The sequence below is a fragment of the Lepisma saccharinum genome, chromosome 7, assembly GCF_977018435.1.
Source record: "Lepisma saccharinum chromosome 7, izLepSacc3.1, whole genome shotgun sequence".
In the NCBI taxonomy this organism is placed as follows: Eukaryota; Metazoa; Arthropoda; class Insecta; order Zygentoma; family Lepismatidae; genus Lepisma; species Lepisma saccharinum.
In genome coordinates, this window is record NC_139235.1 from 91,528,354 (window position 1) to 91,545,664 (window position 17,311).

At 37.3% G+C, this 17,311-nt stretch overlaps 1 protein-coding gene across 1 annotated transcript in view; it reads left to right on the top strand.

The window, feature by feature from the left end:
• The window catches only part of LOC145990011 (pre-rRNA 2'-O-ribose RNA methyltransferase FTSJ3), a 57,985-nt gene that overhangs the window by 15,939 nt on the left and 24,735 nt on the right, over positions 1-17,311 (top strand). The window contains exons 5-9 of the mRNA XM_083125604.1: positions 1,106-1,396; positions 9,202-9,447; positions 10,911-11,072; positions 14,090-14,220; positions 16,708-16,787. Coding sequence (XP_082981730.1) covers positions 1,106-1,396; positions 9,202-9,447; positions 10,911-11,072; positions 14,090-14,220; positions 16,708-16,787 — 910 coding nt within the window. The remainder of the gene's footprint in view (positions 1-1,105; positions 1,397-9,201; positions 9,448-10,910; positions 11,073-14,089; positions 14,221-16,707; positions 16,788-17,311) is intronic.

Sequence of the window (17,311 nt, forward strand, 5' to 3'; positions counted from 1 at the left end):
TAATATGTACATATTTTTGTTTAATAAACTGTACCACATACTATATATTCCTACTAAAGTTGCCTTTGTACGTTACTTTGTAATACATACTTAAAGAGATGCCTGTTTTTATGAATAAATTTACTGTACAGTACTTCTTTTTGGCAAATAAACATGTACAGTTCGATTATCCGAACAAACCAGTTTTCCGAACACCCATGTCCCCCAATTACTTCGGATAATCGACGCTCTACTGTACCTACTTGTGGCTATTAATTAGGCCATATAAGGTACCATGAGTCAGTGGAGCATGATGGGTTGGTTATTCATAGCAAATTTGTTCTGTGATTGGTTGAGGAGTACTTGGATATTCATCACAATATAAGTGTTCACTACATTCATACACAACACGCATTCACCCTCTTACACATTGATAGAGGCACATAATTTTGGTATGTAAATAATAAAGGAAAATTTTGGTTCAAAGACTAGACTCAATTTCAGGTTCAAAAGCAGTAAATAAAATATAATTTCAGTGTTATAGCAGTGAAAAATCGGTTCAAAGGCACTGTATAAAATGACATTTGAAAATTGTGGCTATAATCCTAAATTTGATTTATTACACAAAATAAACATATCCCTTCTAATAGCACATTTGGTCTCGGGTACGATACTCAGTGGTGGAGGCACAGTGGTTCGGATCCCACTTTAAACTGTAGTTCCAGTCCCGATTAGCCTTTCTGTGCATAAAGTGGACTTAAAACACCAACTCAATCAATCAATCTAATAGCACATTAATGTATTTAGCAGAGTATTAAGTTTATTCCTGTATAAAGAGATCCATTTTAGGTTGTCAAATAACCCTCAGGATAATTCAAACTTCAGATAGTGTCGCATTGGTAAATAAACTCTACATTTCATGTTTGATTCTATTTCACATTCTGCTGTTCATTTCATGACAAAACCGGGTAGGAAAATGCATCTCACATCTTTCAGAAACATGAAAAATTAACATTACAATGTGTTATTTCACATTTCATGGTTTTGTCCAAAAAAAAAAAAATATGCATGCCTCTACACATTTTATGTTAAAAAAATCATAAAAATATTTCACTTTTTATTTCAGGTCCATTCAACTAAGCCCCAAGCATCTCGTAAAGAGTCAGCCGAAATCTTCGTTGTGTGCCAGTATTACCTTGCTCCCGACAAGCTCGATCCGAGATTCTTGGATCCGAAATACGTATTTGAGGAACTTGAAATTGAACCGAAGCAAAAACTCACCATTTTACACCCAGACAAGAAGAAAGTCAAGCCTGCAGGATACGCGGCAGGAGATCATACACTCTACCACAAGATTCCGATTTCAAAATTTATTTCTGCTGATGATTATCTTCAGATTCTACAGAATGCCTCTGAGGTAAGTTTGTGTATAAGAATTAAATGTTAGTGTTACTAATATTATTTGTTTGACACTAGGTATGGGTTGATATGAAATTTTTGCGGACATGGATAAAGTTCCCATATTGTCATCTGATACTAAGTAGACTACAAATTTTCCATGAAGACTTTGTCTGGTTAATTAACCTCTGTAAATTAGTGTAACCAAGCTAATGCAAAGCATTTGCCTTACAAATTCAACTGTATATTTAGTCATCTACTACACAAAACAAGGGTATATATAATAAAATAACATCATCATGACAGAATTTTGTAATAAGTTACAAGCTACGTAATATAAATATTGCATTGATAAAGTTATTGGCAAGTTTACCGATAAGCTATGTCTGATTGTCAGAAGAGTAATATGGACATGCTCTGTGTTCTTTATTTTTGATTTTGAATAGATTTTTTCTCATTAAAGGCCCACCTTTTGATGGGCAAAATGGGGGGGGGGGGGGTAGAGGTTTGTAATACTACCAGGTGATCCGTTTGAGATGTCAGAAAAGTAAACGTTTATAAACAAGAGGTTAATGTATGTACAGTATGTAACATTGTTATTCGTACACACAGAATTTCCGAGGAAAAAATGTCATATCTAGTAGTAAATATAATCATTTTCATATGTACCTGGAAATTAATGTTAATGAAGGTTTCACCAACAAATGTCAATAAAAATGTATCAAAGTGTATAAACATAGCATATAATTTGTGTGAAAAGAGAAAAATACGCTGTTTCATGCAACATTGTTATTCGTACAGGCAAGAGTTTGAATCTTCCTCGCATACAGCACCACTGCTATTCGGGCGATTTCTTGCAGTTTGCAACTTCGTAACAAGTTTGAACAGGTAGGCATGCTCCCCGTCAAGCGGAATACGGGCATAGGTATTGTTGTAGGCCTGTCATCTATCTATCAGCGTGTTCGAAATGGGCAAGGTGAAGGAATTTAGTTCAGATCTGAAGGATGTTATTATAAATTTTGTTAAGGAAAATTGGACAAACAGTCAATAAATCACACTTCACAGTTCAGTACTTAGTAAACAAATTTAGAGAGGAAGGTTCAACACAGAATGTGCTGAGAAAACCAAAAGAGAGATGGTTGAATAAACGTGATGAACGCTTTATTTTAAAAAGAGTGCGAGAAAACCCCCGACTAAGTGTTCCTCAGTTACGATCGTTAGGAGAAAATGTTGCTGGCAAGATGATGTCCGATCAAACTGTCCTAAGTGCCTTGTGGAAGCATGGATATGATGGCAGAATACCGTATGTAAATAAGGTGAATAGCAGGAATAGACTTTCATTCGCAAAAGAGCACATCCACAAGGTCCAGGAATTTTGGGATAGTGTCATATGGTCAGACGAGTCCAAGATTAATATATACGGGTCAGATGGGATAAATAGGGTCTGGAGAAAATCAAATAAAGACAATGATCACATTAACACAATTCCAACAGTTAAACACGGTGGTGGGTCATTAATGATTTGGGGCTGTATGTCGTCCAAATGTGTTTGTACCATCCAGTTTATTGATGGTATCATGGATGCATATGTCTATTTGGATATATTGAAGAACAATGTAAAGCAGAGTGCCCAAAAAATGGACATGCCACCTATCTACAGATTCCAACAAGACAATGACAGTAAACATAAGGTGCCAGTTAACATGAATTGGCTAATATGGAATGTGCCCAAACTACTACAAACACCAGCTCGAAGTCCAGACTTAAATCCCATTGAGCATTTATGGGCAATTTTGAAGAGACAAGTCCATAAAGCAGGTGTCAAGTCCAAAGAAGAGTTGAAAACTGTTGTGCAAGCTGAGTGGAATAAAATAAGCTCTGAAACATGTTGGAAACTGGTTAATTCTATGAAGAACAGGTGTCAAGCAGTAATTAAAGCCAAAGTATGTGCATGAAAGTATTTATTATTGTCATTGGTTATACAGAATTTGGGTAAGATTTTATGTTCCTAATGATATTAGTTATTGAATTGTAAAGAAACAATTTCAAAAGAGTGCATTTCCTTTCAGATATTAAAGCATTTTCTTTGAAAATCTGTGTGTACGGATAAGAATGTTACATACTGTATCTCAGAGCAGCTTTTTGTAATATAAGCAGAAAGGATGTACGTTTCGAATGAGTGGAGGTTTACTGACTTCAGCTGCATGGCGGCAATAGCATGCATGTACAGGGCTCGAAAAATCCCGGTCGCCAGGTTGCCATGGCGACTAAAAATTTCAGTCTGTCGACTGTGATCTTTTGCTGTAATATTGCCATTTTTTAAGTTTGCATGTACCAAATTTTGAAGATTTTAAGTTCAAATTGCAGTACTGCGTAAGTTAGCAATTTTTTTTTTTTTTTCAACTTTGTGAGCATTCCATAAAATCAGTAACAATTTCTTACTCTTTGTCCCCTAACCCCCCATTTCCCACTTTCTCACATGATTTAAGCCAAGCGTCAGGTTAACCTTGCAGCAGGTTTTATGTATCAATCCGCGCGGGAACTGAGCACAGAATCTTCCGTGCCAGTCTTGCCTCAACCGCCGAGCTGCTTACATCGCAGACACTGAGAAAATCTACAGTATTGCCAACCGCACAACACATCAAAACCCGCATGCATGTCAAGCGGAATATATTTGTGTTTCTTTTTGTCTCCTGAAACATAACATTTTAGAAGTACTTTCGGCGCATAAATTATTTTAAAAAATGTGTCATTACTTAATATAAATGCGAAATATCTTCGAAACATGACAGTATTTTTCCCAGGGGGGCAAACAAGTCACATTTCCCCCTAAAGAGTGTAGTTCCCTAATAACATTGCTTAAATTTGAATTTATTGTGTTAATGCAATAATTAACATATTATTGTGGCTAAAATGAAATTATATGTGTGAAATACATAATTTTTGGTTGACTTTCATTTTCCAGGGAGGGAACGGCCCCCTTGCCCCTCCTTCCGGACGCCCATGAGCATGTGTGTATATTTCGAGCACGCAAAAATAAAAAATAAACAAAGATATAAGTAAACAACGACAGGCCCTCTTGAATTTAATGACAAATTATTGTTTTTGGTTTATAAAAAAATACGTTTATGAAAACCTTTGTTACTGTAAGACACACGCACTTCAAGTTATACCAGCAAAAAAAAAGTATGATTTGTTATTGTGGATATATACAATCAGGTGCATTGTCTGCTGCTATTATTCTGGTTACAATTTATGAATCACTTCACTAAACCAGGATTCAAATCTTGGTCTGTCCATTTCTTGCTAATCATCCATCCCTTTCCTTGCACGGAACAGTAAATATATGCGCCTTCAACAAAGACGTCATTGCCGTCAGTAGGTGAAACAATAAGCCTCCCCCTTCCCCTCTCCCTTTCTCGTCGGTTTCTTCAGCCCTGGCGGTGGTTTTGCATGGTGATATATATATATAATAAAAAAAATCAATATAACGCCCACGCCCCTCCCAGAGTTAAGCACGTCTGGTCCAAATAATAAACATGTTTATTCTCACGGTGATATCTTTTAATACCGGGGACATTCTTTTGTAGTCAAACAACAAACAATCGTTTCCTCTTCCTAAACTCAAACCGCAAATCATTCAACACCCGGGATACAGTTCGTGCGCCCATTGACGGCAAATCACCTCACGGCCTGTTTTACTTTGATCTTGTTTCCGTAAGGAGGATTATGCATTTTAAACAACTTGCTTGATTTGAAGAGCTTTTCCCTTCGGATGAAGCCCACAATAACACTCGCTGAACAGGAAACCTTGCTTGATTCAGCTATTCTCGCCGCTGTATAGCACGATTATTAATCACAATAAACATAGGGTTAAAATAGTGGGATGTGCAACACTGGTTTCACGGATTCCACGCGCTCTGCAACGTATTCAGTCTTGCTCGACTCGCACTTGGGCTTCAGGGATTCCTGAGCTCAATACAAACTCCAGTTGGCGAATCTGCGGATCCAAGTTCGTCTGCACAGTGATTGCAACCGATCAAGTCCACACCTGCTAATGGATGTATTATTTTGTCTGTATTTTACAAATTAAATAACTGTGTTCTTGCAAGTATGCAGTTGTGTCGGAATAGAACCCGTCTCAGTGGAACTATATTCTTGCGCGCACGTTTGGATCTACATATGCGAAAACCTGCTGCAAGGTTAACCTGACGCTTGGCTTAGCGATGTTTTGAATTCGGTGATGCTCAGCTTCTTATAGATTGATTGATTGATTTGCTTTATTTTACTTCGCTTTTTGTGCCACTTTTGGATAATCTGCGAAGATGGAGATAAGTGATGATATGATGAAATTGATGAATGAACACTCACAAATGCCCATGCCCAGGCCAGGATTCGAACCCGGGACCTCTGGCATCGTAGCGTGATTTGGTAACCACTCCGTGATGGGGGCCGGCTCAAGCTTCTTATAATATGCACAATTGCTAGTTGGTGGTTTCCAGGCACTTGATTTTCAGAGCCGATGCCTGGCTCTGAGGAAGATTTTTTGAGCACTGTGAATGTAATACTCGAAAATTTTGCATACCATACGACATACTGTGTGCGCTGTTGTGTCGTGATCACCACCTTTGTTACCATGCACATTAGCGCCGCCATCTGACTGAAGTCTGTAAATCTTTACTCATTCGAAACTTACATCCTTTCAGCTTATATTACAACAAACTGCTCGGAGATATCTACATTAACCTCTTGTAGATAACGGTTTACTTTTGTGACATCTCAAACGGATCACCCTATATATTCTGCAACTAGATACAAAAAGTAGCTATTGCTTCCGTTACAAATTCATTACATGAGAGAAGGGAGGTTTGCAGAAAAGACAGATGGCAGCATCAGTCATCGGAAGATAATTAATTACTTAGAAGATGATTAGCAATTAAATGAAGATGAAACGTAAATAGAAAGATGCTAAAGAGATTTAGTTAATGCATTGCATAAGTACAGCACATCCAGATATTATTCACCCCATTAATGTTATCCATAAAAAAAACTTTCTATGCAAGTGGAGTGGAGGTCGTTAGTAATAACGTGAAGAACGTGTAACGTGTTTACATGTACTTGGCAACACTCAGTACCATCATGCTATAAGGGGGATTGGTTTTTATGGGGTTTGCTTTGTTTATATTACGTTGCTTTAAAGTTGGTTTTACAAAAGGTTAACTTTAAATATATAATATATCAAAAACAGCAAAAACAAAAGAGAACCACGCTTTACGCGGCCACACGCAGACCCTATTCCACGTGTGGTGTTCCGTATAGTAACAGATATCCCCCGAGATATCTGTTAAGCAACAGACGAACTTTAGCCTAACTTTAATAATCGGTAACTAGAGGAGGGCTTAATAGGCTTATGATTCACTAAAATGATAGAAGGTCAGACACCTTTAAACGACATATTTATTCATTGAAAAGAACATCGCTTGTGGCATAGCTGCCACCAAACATGAGCACTTCACTGTACAAGACACAAAAAAGATATACAAAAGATTTTGTACTTACATATCAGCCGTTTTCACACTATATCACTCATACCTGGGGCCTTACACACGCTATTTCACTCTTTATCGCCACATCCCGACACATGGACAAATTTGTGGTACACCACACTAAAAAATTAATATTATGTGCTTCCTTGGTGTAACAAAGGCTTTGGGAGGTGATAAATGAATTTTCCTGGCTTTTCTTGGATGGATGGCTAAGAACAACTTGGATATTCTTTGATATCCTATGGATGCTTCTATGTCGTCAGTTCTGCCGACCATGTGGTCTGGATTTCCACATGGGATGAGGGACACAAAACTCGCTATTTTGCTGAATTTTCACTGGAATCCTTAAATGCACTTGTGGACACAATATCCCACTTGGTCACACACACTTAGGCCTGTGTTTACTGTAACAGGACCTTAGATCCCTTTTCCCTTTATGTATCCTTTGTTGCTGGCACAGGTGGCCATTCTCACACTGGATTTTACCAGCAACTTCCAAGCTGACCTGCTCTCAGGTGGGTCTGTAATACAAGTGAGCTTGACTAGCAAGCTCAGAACACAATAGGCCATCTGAAAGTCTCCTCTGTGACGTCACAGCCTTGACGGCTTCTCATTGGCCAGCTGGAGTCCTTTGAGATCTTTCCTTGTCTTTGGGAGAATTGCCACTTTCTCCCACCAGATGGCAGAGTTATCAATTGCTTAAAAAGCATAAACAAAAGTGTTTTTTCCAGCTTTTCTGGCTTAGTTATGCCAGATAATTGCAAATGAGTTTACTTTTAATAAATTAGGCATTATTTTACCTATGGGTGAGTGTTATCTCTGATTTTCAGTATAGAATAAAGGATTTAGTAACCATGTGATTTGGAGCACATGGTTTTTGTTCTCCAAAATGGCTACTGTTAGCCTAACAATGATTGGTTCTTTATAAATAAAGCATTTCTACCCCTCCCATGAGTGACAACTGGTTGGTAAACATGACCCATGATTCTAATTGGGGGTGGGGGGGTATAAGTTTCTGGGAAAATAGCTCTCACAAGCTTTCCCTGATGCCAACCTAATGGCCCTTGTACTTAGGTTAGCCTGTGGTTATTTGTGTGTGGGCATGTATGCCCAATGCTGATTGGTCATAATGCATTGCGGAAAAACAGTGAAAACGGTTAAAATGAGCCCACTGTATGTGCATAAAGTGGAATTAACCTTTACTGGCCCGATGATACCATATGTTATCATCAAAAGTAAGATCGTACTGGCCTGATGATACCATATGGTATCGTGGTGCTGATTACAAAATGGATTTGCTTTTTGGACCTTCATACTCTTATGTTTGGGTGGAAACTCTGACACAGGTCTGAAGCAAGCCTGGGAAATTCACATTGATGAGCCCTCTCCCCAACATATCCATGCCACATTTCCGAACAGAGTTTCACATTTTGGCTTATTATTCAACTTGTATGGCATCCAGGAACATGAAAAATATTTCATTCTCTTGAGAAACGTCCATTCTTTGAAAGGAATACTAAGGTTTGCGCCTTCTCTCCAAAAAAGCAGGGGAAGAGGGGGCAATCTCCAAATTCTTATATTTTTCCCCATTGAAATTTGTGGTGCGCGCCACCCCTCGGTTCGGCATTCTGAATTCTACACGGTTGCATGCTCTGATGTTTTAGCTGCAAAACAATACTTATTCAAAGTAGATTGTTCCCATAGTGCCAGAGTTATAACAATTTTCTCAGCAATATGCAAATTACCGATTTTTCGTAAAAAACAGTGTTTCATATTTTGGCTTATTATTCAACTTGTATGGCACCCAGGAACATGAAACATGTTTCATTCTCTTTGGAAATGTCCATTCTTTTAAAAGAATACTAAAGTTCGCACCCTCTCCCCAAAAAAGCGGGAGGAGAGGGTGCAAACTCCAGATTTTTATGTTTTTTTCCATTGAAATTCGGGGATCGGTCCGGGATTCTGAATTGCACACGGTTACATGCGCTGATGTTATAGCTGCAAAACAAAAGAGTTATCCGAAGTAGATTGCTCCCATAGTGCCAGGTTATAAAAATTTTCCTCCAAAGAGTGTTTGAATTTAAAATTTCCGCCGAGAAGCCTGGACCAGAACGTGGTTACTTTCGTAAACCTGCTCGGCTGTCTAAAGGTTAAACTCCATTCTTTCTTTCAATTGCTCAATGTATGAATAGGCCTTATTTGCTATGGTTATACTATGATATTTTGAAGGTTAAGTTGTACTTTATTTCATTATTCTTTCTTTTCGTTCATTTTCTAGTTTGTGTTTGATGACGAAAGGATGGAAAACCATCCAAAGACAACACCTGAAATCAAAGAGTGCTTCAAGGACATCAAGGTTCTTGGAAGAAAGGACATTCGCAACATACTGAACTGGAGGAAAGCTGTGAAAGCAGATCTGGAGAAGAAGGATGAGGAGGAGGCGAAAGAGGAAGGTGATGAAGATGAGAAGACTGAAGAAGATAAGGAACTAGCTGAAATTGAGAAGCAACTGGCAGAGTTTAAGGTGAAGTATTTTGTTATGTTGTGAAAGGGTTCAGAGACTTTTTTAAATTCACAGTATATAAAATGACTTTCCTCACACAAAAGAAAATATAAGTAGTGGCAGGACTCCGAAGAAGATCAAAAGTCATATTTTTCATGACAGTCCAAATTATAATTGAATCGGTGTTACCAAGAAGGGAAAGATTCCACAATACCTTACTTTCGGGAAATAAAAAAAAAAACAACTCATAGCAACCAAAACTAAAAGCCGGATGTAGAAACTTACAATTACAAACTTATTCATCATAAAAATAGTAACAATTCGGCCTTCCATTTGACGCAGTAGTAGCATCGTCACCTTGTAATCAAGAGGTACCAGGTTCGATACCCGGTGGAGGCATATAGTGGTTCGGATCCCACTTTAAACCATAGGTCCAGTCCCGATTAGCCTTACTGTGCATAAAGGGGACTTAACACACCAAATCAATCAATCAAATCCATAGTAACAATATTCCATAACTGGTTTGTTTTTAAAACCTTTATTTTAGCTCTGATATTGAGTAGTGTGGACAGAGTGGAAATACCAGTTATATCCATAGGTGTATGAAAAAAAACATGTTATTAAATTGTGAGTGTGTTAAATAATTGTGAAGAATTTAAGCAGATCACACATATTTACTTCGTTCAATTAGATTTTCACTTCAGTTGAGCAGTGCCCAGTATATAAAATTTTAATGCAAGAAAATGTAATTTTTGTGACTGTGCTTTTGCGTTTGTTAAACTTTTTGAGACCAAAGAATGTGTCAAATTAGAAAGTGTAATCACTAGAGGCATACATATTTCGTTTTTGAAGAAAACACGAAATGTGAAATAACACATTGTAATGTTAATTTTTCATGTTTCTGAAAGGTGTGAGGTGAATTTTCCTAACCTGTTTTGTCACGAAGAAATGCAAAATAAACTGCAAAATGCGAAATAGGCTCTTACACATGAAATTTAGAGTTTATTTACTGACGCAACACTTTCAGAAGTCACAATTATCCTGTGAGTTATGCAATTCATGGGAAATTGATTAATTCTGCTGTAAATATTTGAGAAACAAAAATGGACCCCTTTATACAGGAATAATCTTAATATTCTGGTAACGACATAAATGTGTTCTTAGAAGAGAGATGTCTATTTTATGTAGTAAGTGCAGTTTTTATATCAAATTTCTGATTATATTCACAAATTCAGAACTAAAATGGCTTTTCATATACCTCTTTTTCACTGCTATAACAGCGAAATTGTATTGTGTTTACCGCTTTTGAACTCGAAATTGACTGTTATTGTACCAAAATTTTGCTTTTTTATTAACCAACAAAATGTACAAAAATAATATTTTTACATTAATGTTTAATATACAATGGTTCTGATTTCACAATCTGCAAAGATACAATATCCAGTGATTTCTAATTTATCATTTAATTTACATATTTATTGAAGGCAGAGGAAGCCAAAAAGTTGAAACGGAAGAAGAAGAAAGTTCGGGAAGAAAAGAAGAAAATCCAGGATAAATTAAACCTAAAAATGATACTCAAAGGAGATCCTGGACCACAATTAGAGGAAAGCGGTATTTTTGAACTTAAGAACGTTGACTCTATTCAGGTATGTATTATTCTTGTTGAACTTATTTGGCCAACTAATCTCCATTATCCAGTAGTCTGAATCAGGATCATAGTTTACAGGCTTCTCCAAGCTTTTGCATCCTCCGTTTCCCCAATCCGAGAGAAAACCATAGCCATAAATCTAGGGGTGTAGCGCCTAGTGTCTTCTCACTCCCATCCCTGCCCCTAAAACATTGCAGTTAGAGGGTGGTGCAGGTGGACTTTCTTCCCTTGCTTCCTTGAGCATTTTTCGAGAGTGGTGAAAGATTAGGTTCAGTCCCTTTGTTTTTTTTTAACGTTCTTGTCATCATTTCTCCCTCGCATACATGCAGCGGTGCAATGCAGTGACCATGCCCAGCAGAGGGTTGCTGCTGATAGAAGAGAAGTGGGAAAAATATGTTGCCACTTTTTCGACTCTACCGTGGACCTCCCTGATGGCACAGTGGTAGCGTCATCGCCTTGTAATCAAGGGGTCCTGGGTTTGATACCTGCTTGAGGCACAGTGGTTCGGATCCCACTTTCAACTGTAGGTCCAGTCCCGAGTAGCCTTTCTGTGCATAAAGTGGACTTAAAACAACAATTCAATCAATCAATTGACTCTACCGTAGCATGCATTGTATTTTCGGCAGGAAGAGGGGTGAGGTAAGGATGCAAAAGCAGGGGGTGGTGGGCTTAAATGGGCAACTGGACGAACAAGAAGAGAAAAGATTATAGAGAACTTAATCTTGCTGTTGTGTGTGAATTGAATGTATTAGAGCTAGTGATGTGACAGCAGAAATTGTAGTGATTCCGATAATTTTTTGATCCCATGCTGGTGCCTTTATTTAACTCATTCTCAATCAAATGTTATTCAATAGAAATGTATTGTTATTTTCAGTTTGACAAAAATAAATTTGCTATAAAAATTTCTATTTGCATGTTTTATGTATGTTCTGAGAAGCTTAACACTGGTACTGAAGCAGTTATTTCATATTTGAGAAGCCTATCAAAATGAATTCATCTTGTGAATACTTAAAATTTTAACCACTGTGTGAATTTTAAAATACCCATGTTTCTGAGGCTGGTATTTTAAAATTCACACAGTGGTTAAAAGTCCAAAAGTAAGAATGAATGAATCACCACGGATCAGCTACAAAGAAGAATTAAAATTTAAAGTTTGCAAAATCGACTTTAGAGAAACAATTTTTTGAAACACATCTGGATGTAATCTACTTGTGCTTTTGTCACATGTATGTCTAGTAAGCTGGTATGCCCAAGTATTTTCTAGTCACCTTTTACAGGTTTGGGTACTCTTTCTTTATAAATCATAATTTGCATTGAAAATTGTGCCTTCCTCTTTTTAGACAACAACAATGGAGCAAGAGGTAGGAGAGACTTACTATGAAAGTGATAGAGGTTAAAAAGGCACTCAAGCTCAGTATTACATTATGACAGTATTGATTTTTAGAAAATAAAATTGTATTAACCTTTTGTGTCCCAAGCGTCTCGATTGAGATACCCAAATGTAACCCTCACGGTTCCAAGCATCTCGATCGAGACGCTGTGTCAAGGTCATAGTTTTTACATTATAACTTTTCTATTTTTGGCTAGAATTTCGATTTTTTTTAATATTGTTCCTAACAGATGTATTTAACAAATTTTTTTGCATTTTTTTTTGTCTCCATGAAAATGGAGGGGGAAAGGTGGGAAAAGGGACTTCTCTTTTGAGTCTCTTTTCATGGTCAAATTTTTGCCGACAAAGGAAGACCGGCTTTGTTGTTCTAAAGCAAGGTTTTCACTCCCTCCTGCTAAGTGCATTCGAAGGAAGCTTGTTTATCAGTATCCGATGTCAAAATGAAAGTTTTCCGTGAGGGCGCAAGCAGGGAGGGGGGGAGGGGGAAGACTGGTTGTTGAATCTGCATTGTGAGAATGGAATTTCGAAGTGCGCTGAAGGAAACCTTCGTTTTTTTAGCACAAATGTCCACAAGTTGCAACAGGAGTTACCCTGTATTGTCTAAAAATATAATTTCAAGCAGCTGCAAGAATTGGCGCTCATTTTTCACTATGTTCTAGCTTTTCGTCCGTGAATGTTGTGCGTAGGTGTCATTTTGTGCCCAAGTGCAAGGACATTTTTGGGTGAAGTGACAATTTTTTAAAATAACTTTTGGGGTTTTTCTCCCTTTCTCCTCCATATATACGCCAAATTTGCATACATTTTGCATTTTGACATTTTTTTCGGGGGGGGGGGGGACCATTTTTTTAAGAGAAGTATTTTTGAGGGGATTTCCCCCCTTTCCCCCTCCATATGTATGCCGAATGTGCATAAATTATATTTCACCTTTCATATCTCTAGGGCATTTAGTTTCTGAGCTATAGTCATTTCAATGTAACTCTGCATTTTGTAGCTTGAATCAGTGGCGTGCCGACCATTCCTTTTGGGGTACAACTCAAGTTACATTGGTCATATGATAATAATGCAAATATTTTTGTGTTCCTTACATGCCAGCGATAATATCTATGTGCATTTTGAATTTTTCATATCCTTTTTTTTGGGGGGTGGCCCATTTTTTTAAAAAAAAGTATTTTCAGGGTATTTCACCCCTTTCCCCCTCCATATATACACCGAATGTGCAAAAATTATATATCTTCTGAATCTGTGATTCATTCTGCGTACAACGGTATATCACTCATCTCTCTAGGGCAATTAGTCTCCGATCTACACTCATTTAATTGAAACTCTGCATTTTGCTCAAAATCGGCTCTGGACAGAGAGGCTTACATGTGAAAATGGCCTTGGGACTCAAAAGGTTAATGATGACTCATAGCAGTACTGTAACTAAAAGTTCCAAAACAACTTATATGCTTCTGTAAATTACAACAATAATGCCATGTACAGGGTGGGCGAAAAGTCCCTTTACATGTTAATAGCATAGTACACTTAACTTTGAGAAAAGAAATAGTTGCCACGACTTATGCCCCAGCCCTCGTATAATGGCTCTTTGGTTTCTTGCAGTTCACTGGTTGTGTTAACTTTTTCAGAAACTGAAACAATTGTTGGATCAAACTCCTGACACGCTGCCAGAATCCGATGAAGAAGGAGGAGAAAAAGAACCGAAGCAGAAAGTTGTTAAGTATGACGTTGACATTAGTCATCTGGACAGCTCGGGCTTGTAAGTTGTCACTCTTATTCTCACATTTAATTAACACTGTTGGCTGATGTAGTTGCAGATAAACATGCTGTTTTTTTTATACCAATACTTGCACCGATACTGATGCTTGAAAATTGTTACAATAAGAAATTGTTCAAAATATTGATAAACATCAGCTGACCACAGTTTGCTTTAACCCTAGCTTACCCGATGGGGTCTGTCAGGCCCACTACCTCAATTTTATTCTATTTTTCAACTGAAAATATTTGTAAAGTGAAAATAAATTACAATATTTTTTGTTCATAAAACAATAAATATAATGTTAATAGAAGGCAAAATGCACTTGGTGGACCTATCTGGTGCCTTGTTTGAATGTGTCTCATTTGAGACAATCATGTCAGTGACAGTGTGTTGCTCGTAGTGATGGTAATTATTGTAATTATTATAAACAATTGCACTTCTATAAAAAAGCTCTATGAAAAATTATTATGGTTTTTGTGAGTTTTAGTGAATGCTAAAATATGTATGTGACATTCATGCAATAATTGTTTATTATTTTTTAATAATTGTGGTTAGTTTTGTAATTATTGTAATTAATAAATAACTGCACATATACGAGGTTTATTTTTTAATTAGGGGACGTTTTCAAATAAAATGAAAACATGCAAAGGAATAAATTTAATTACCTCTGTGGCTGTTCATGTGTACATTCAGCTACTTCTCAACGTAGGTCCCATAGTTGTTGAGACACTTGTACTAGCGGTAGATGAGCTTTTGTAGACCCTCATCAAAGTAATCTGCCGCCAGATCAGACAGCCTGTTGCAATACACGGCTGCATTAACTGTTTGTCCATTTGACAGAAACTCAATCAGATGCACCCTGAACCTTTCCCAGAAGACTGTGAGCATGAGTTTCTTGGTGGAGGTCGCTTGCTTGAACTTCACCTTTGTGGGGATGATGCGTGGTGCCATTCCTTGGATTGTTGTTTTGTTTCGGGAGTGTAGAGGGACACAAGTGAGTCGTCCCCAGTGACGATATGGCTCAACAGTTCGTCACCTCTTTCACATTTTCCACCTGATCACTGATCGTATCTCACATTCGGCGGGATTTTCAATCACCTGCACCACTTCCATTGTCCACCACAACCACACCAAGCATTTCACAATTTGCAAATACCGTCTGTTTACGTGCAAGGCATGTCTGTAACTAACGCACATGCGCAAAACACCAAGCATGCAGTGTTGCCAACGTGAACGCAAAATGGCCCCTAATTAAAAAATAAACCTCGTATAATCAACAAAGAAAGCAGTGATTCAAAGACGAAACAGTTTTTTGAATTTTGGTTCTTAAGAAAAGTGTGGACCTGTGAGCCCCCACTTCTTTTCAGGTAAGTTAGTTTCTTTTGTGGCACCGGTAAGCTAGGGTTAAAAATTTTCAAAAGTACATTCAGAATATGAAAATTTGTTATGGAATCACCAAATAGAATTATTTCCACATAACATTGGTACAAAATTAATGGAAACTTCAAATTTTGCTTAACTTCCAGGATAATTAAGAGTCCATGAAAGTGTTACGTGGGATATTTGTGGACATTGCGAACAGTCAGAATGCCAGAAAAGTATTGGCTGGTATTGATATCCAACCGATACTGATATATCTGGTACCAATACCGATTTTATGGTTATCGTCTGATACCACTACATCGATATTGGCTCAGCCATACTATTTTTCTTTCTCCTTTTTTCAGTAATTTGAAATTCTCATTAACATGAGCATTCATTAGTTGTCATTGCTTTTGCTGAGAATATGTTTAGGAATCATATGATCTTAATATTCAGTTTTTCACTTAACTCTTGACATTAAAGTTATAGTTGTAAATCACTGTTAACACTGCAGTGGTCACGTGGAAAGAATACACAGTGCTCCATTAAATATTATCGTTTTGCCTATTATTTTGCAAAATTTAGGTGGTTTTATAACTAAAATGCCATTTTCAATGTATTCCGGTTCATTAAACAAAAATGTCTGTCACTTCACTCTAGTGAATTACATTTGAATGTGATGAAGTAAAACAAGGATGCCTACAGGAAATCTTACATTTATTATTCTCTTGCCACACAAGATTTGCAAACAAGTTTCTTGTAGTCTGGACACACCCACTTCATACATTTATAACAGATTTTTAGAAACTCATTCTTATTTATGCACATGCAAATACTACGCGTCTGAAAACGCTCCCATCAATTGTCGTGTGGATCACTATTGTTATCCACTTAAATGCAAGCTCTATGACTTGTTATAGATACATTTGAATGAACAGAGTTCCTGGCCTGTTTAGGAGGATACACTAGGAGCAAAGTTCAACAGTGTTGCCAATTTGCCAGTAGTATGCAAATTAATCTGCGCAACCACTGCAGTGTTAATGTAAGGATGTCACTTATGTGCATTAATAAACAATGTCTGTGTATTATTTTATGGTAGCACAATCAAAACTTTAATTTCTGCAGGTTCTACAAAGATTCTGAAAGTGAACTTGAGTTTTCAGAAGATGAAGATGATGATAGTGTTAATGAAAAAGAAGGCTTGGGTAAGTTTTTTTTGTATGTATGTATTAGGAACTTAAGGGAATGAATGCATGATGTAAGTAAGGCATTTTGCACAATACAATAACAAGAATTCACTGTTTCTAGTTGTTTGTTACAGCTGGCCAGTTGCTCCCTAACCAGGGAACAGTTTTACATGTACTAAAAAAATGTTAGATATGTAAATACAGTGTGTCCGAGAAAAAATATACCAATAAAGAATTTAAATAACTCAACAATCGTTAACGATAGAAATGTCAAATAACGTTTATTTGGAAGAGGGAAGAAAGGAATTTTTTTTACCACCAGAAGGGAAAAAATCGTAACATAATTAAGCGCATGCGCAGCTTTGTTCGTGAATAGTCTGTACAATGGCGCCGTTTACTGTTCGTCAGAAAGTTGAGTGCTGCTTTTGGTTTGCAGAATTGAAGTCTCCTGTAAAGGTACAAAGAAGATTCCGGCAACAATATGGACAGGAAGCTCCAGAACGTCATTACATTGTTAAATTGCATAAACAGTTGCTGGAAAC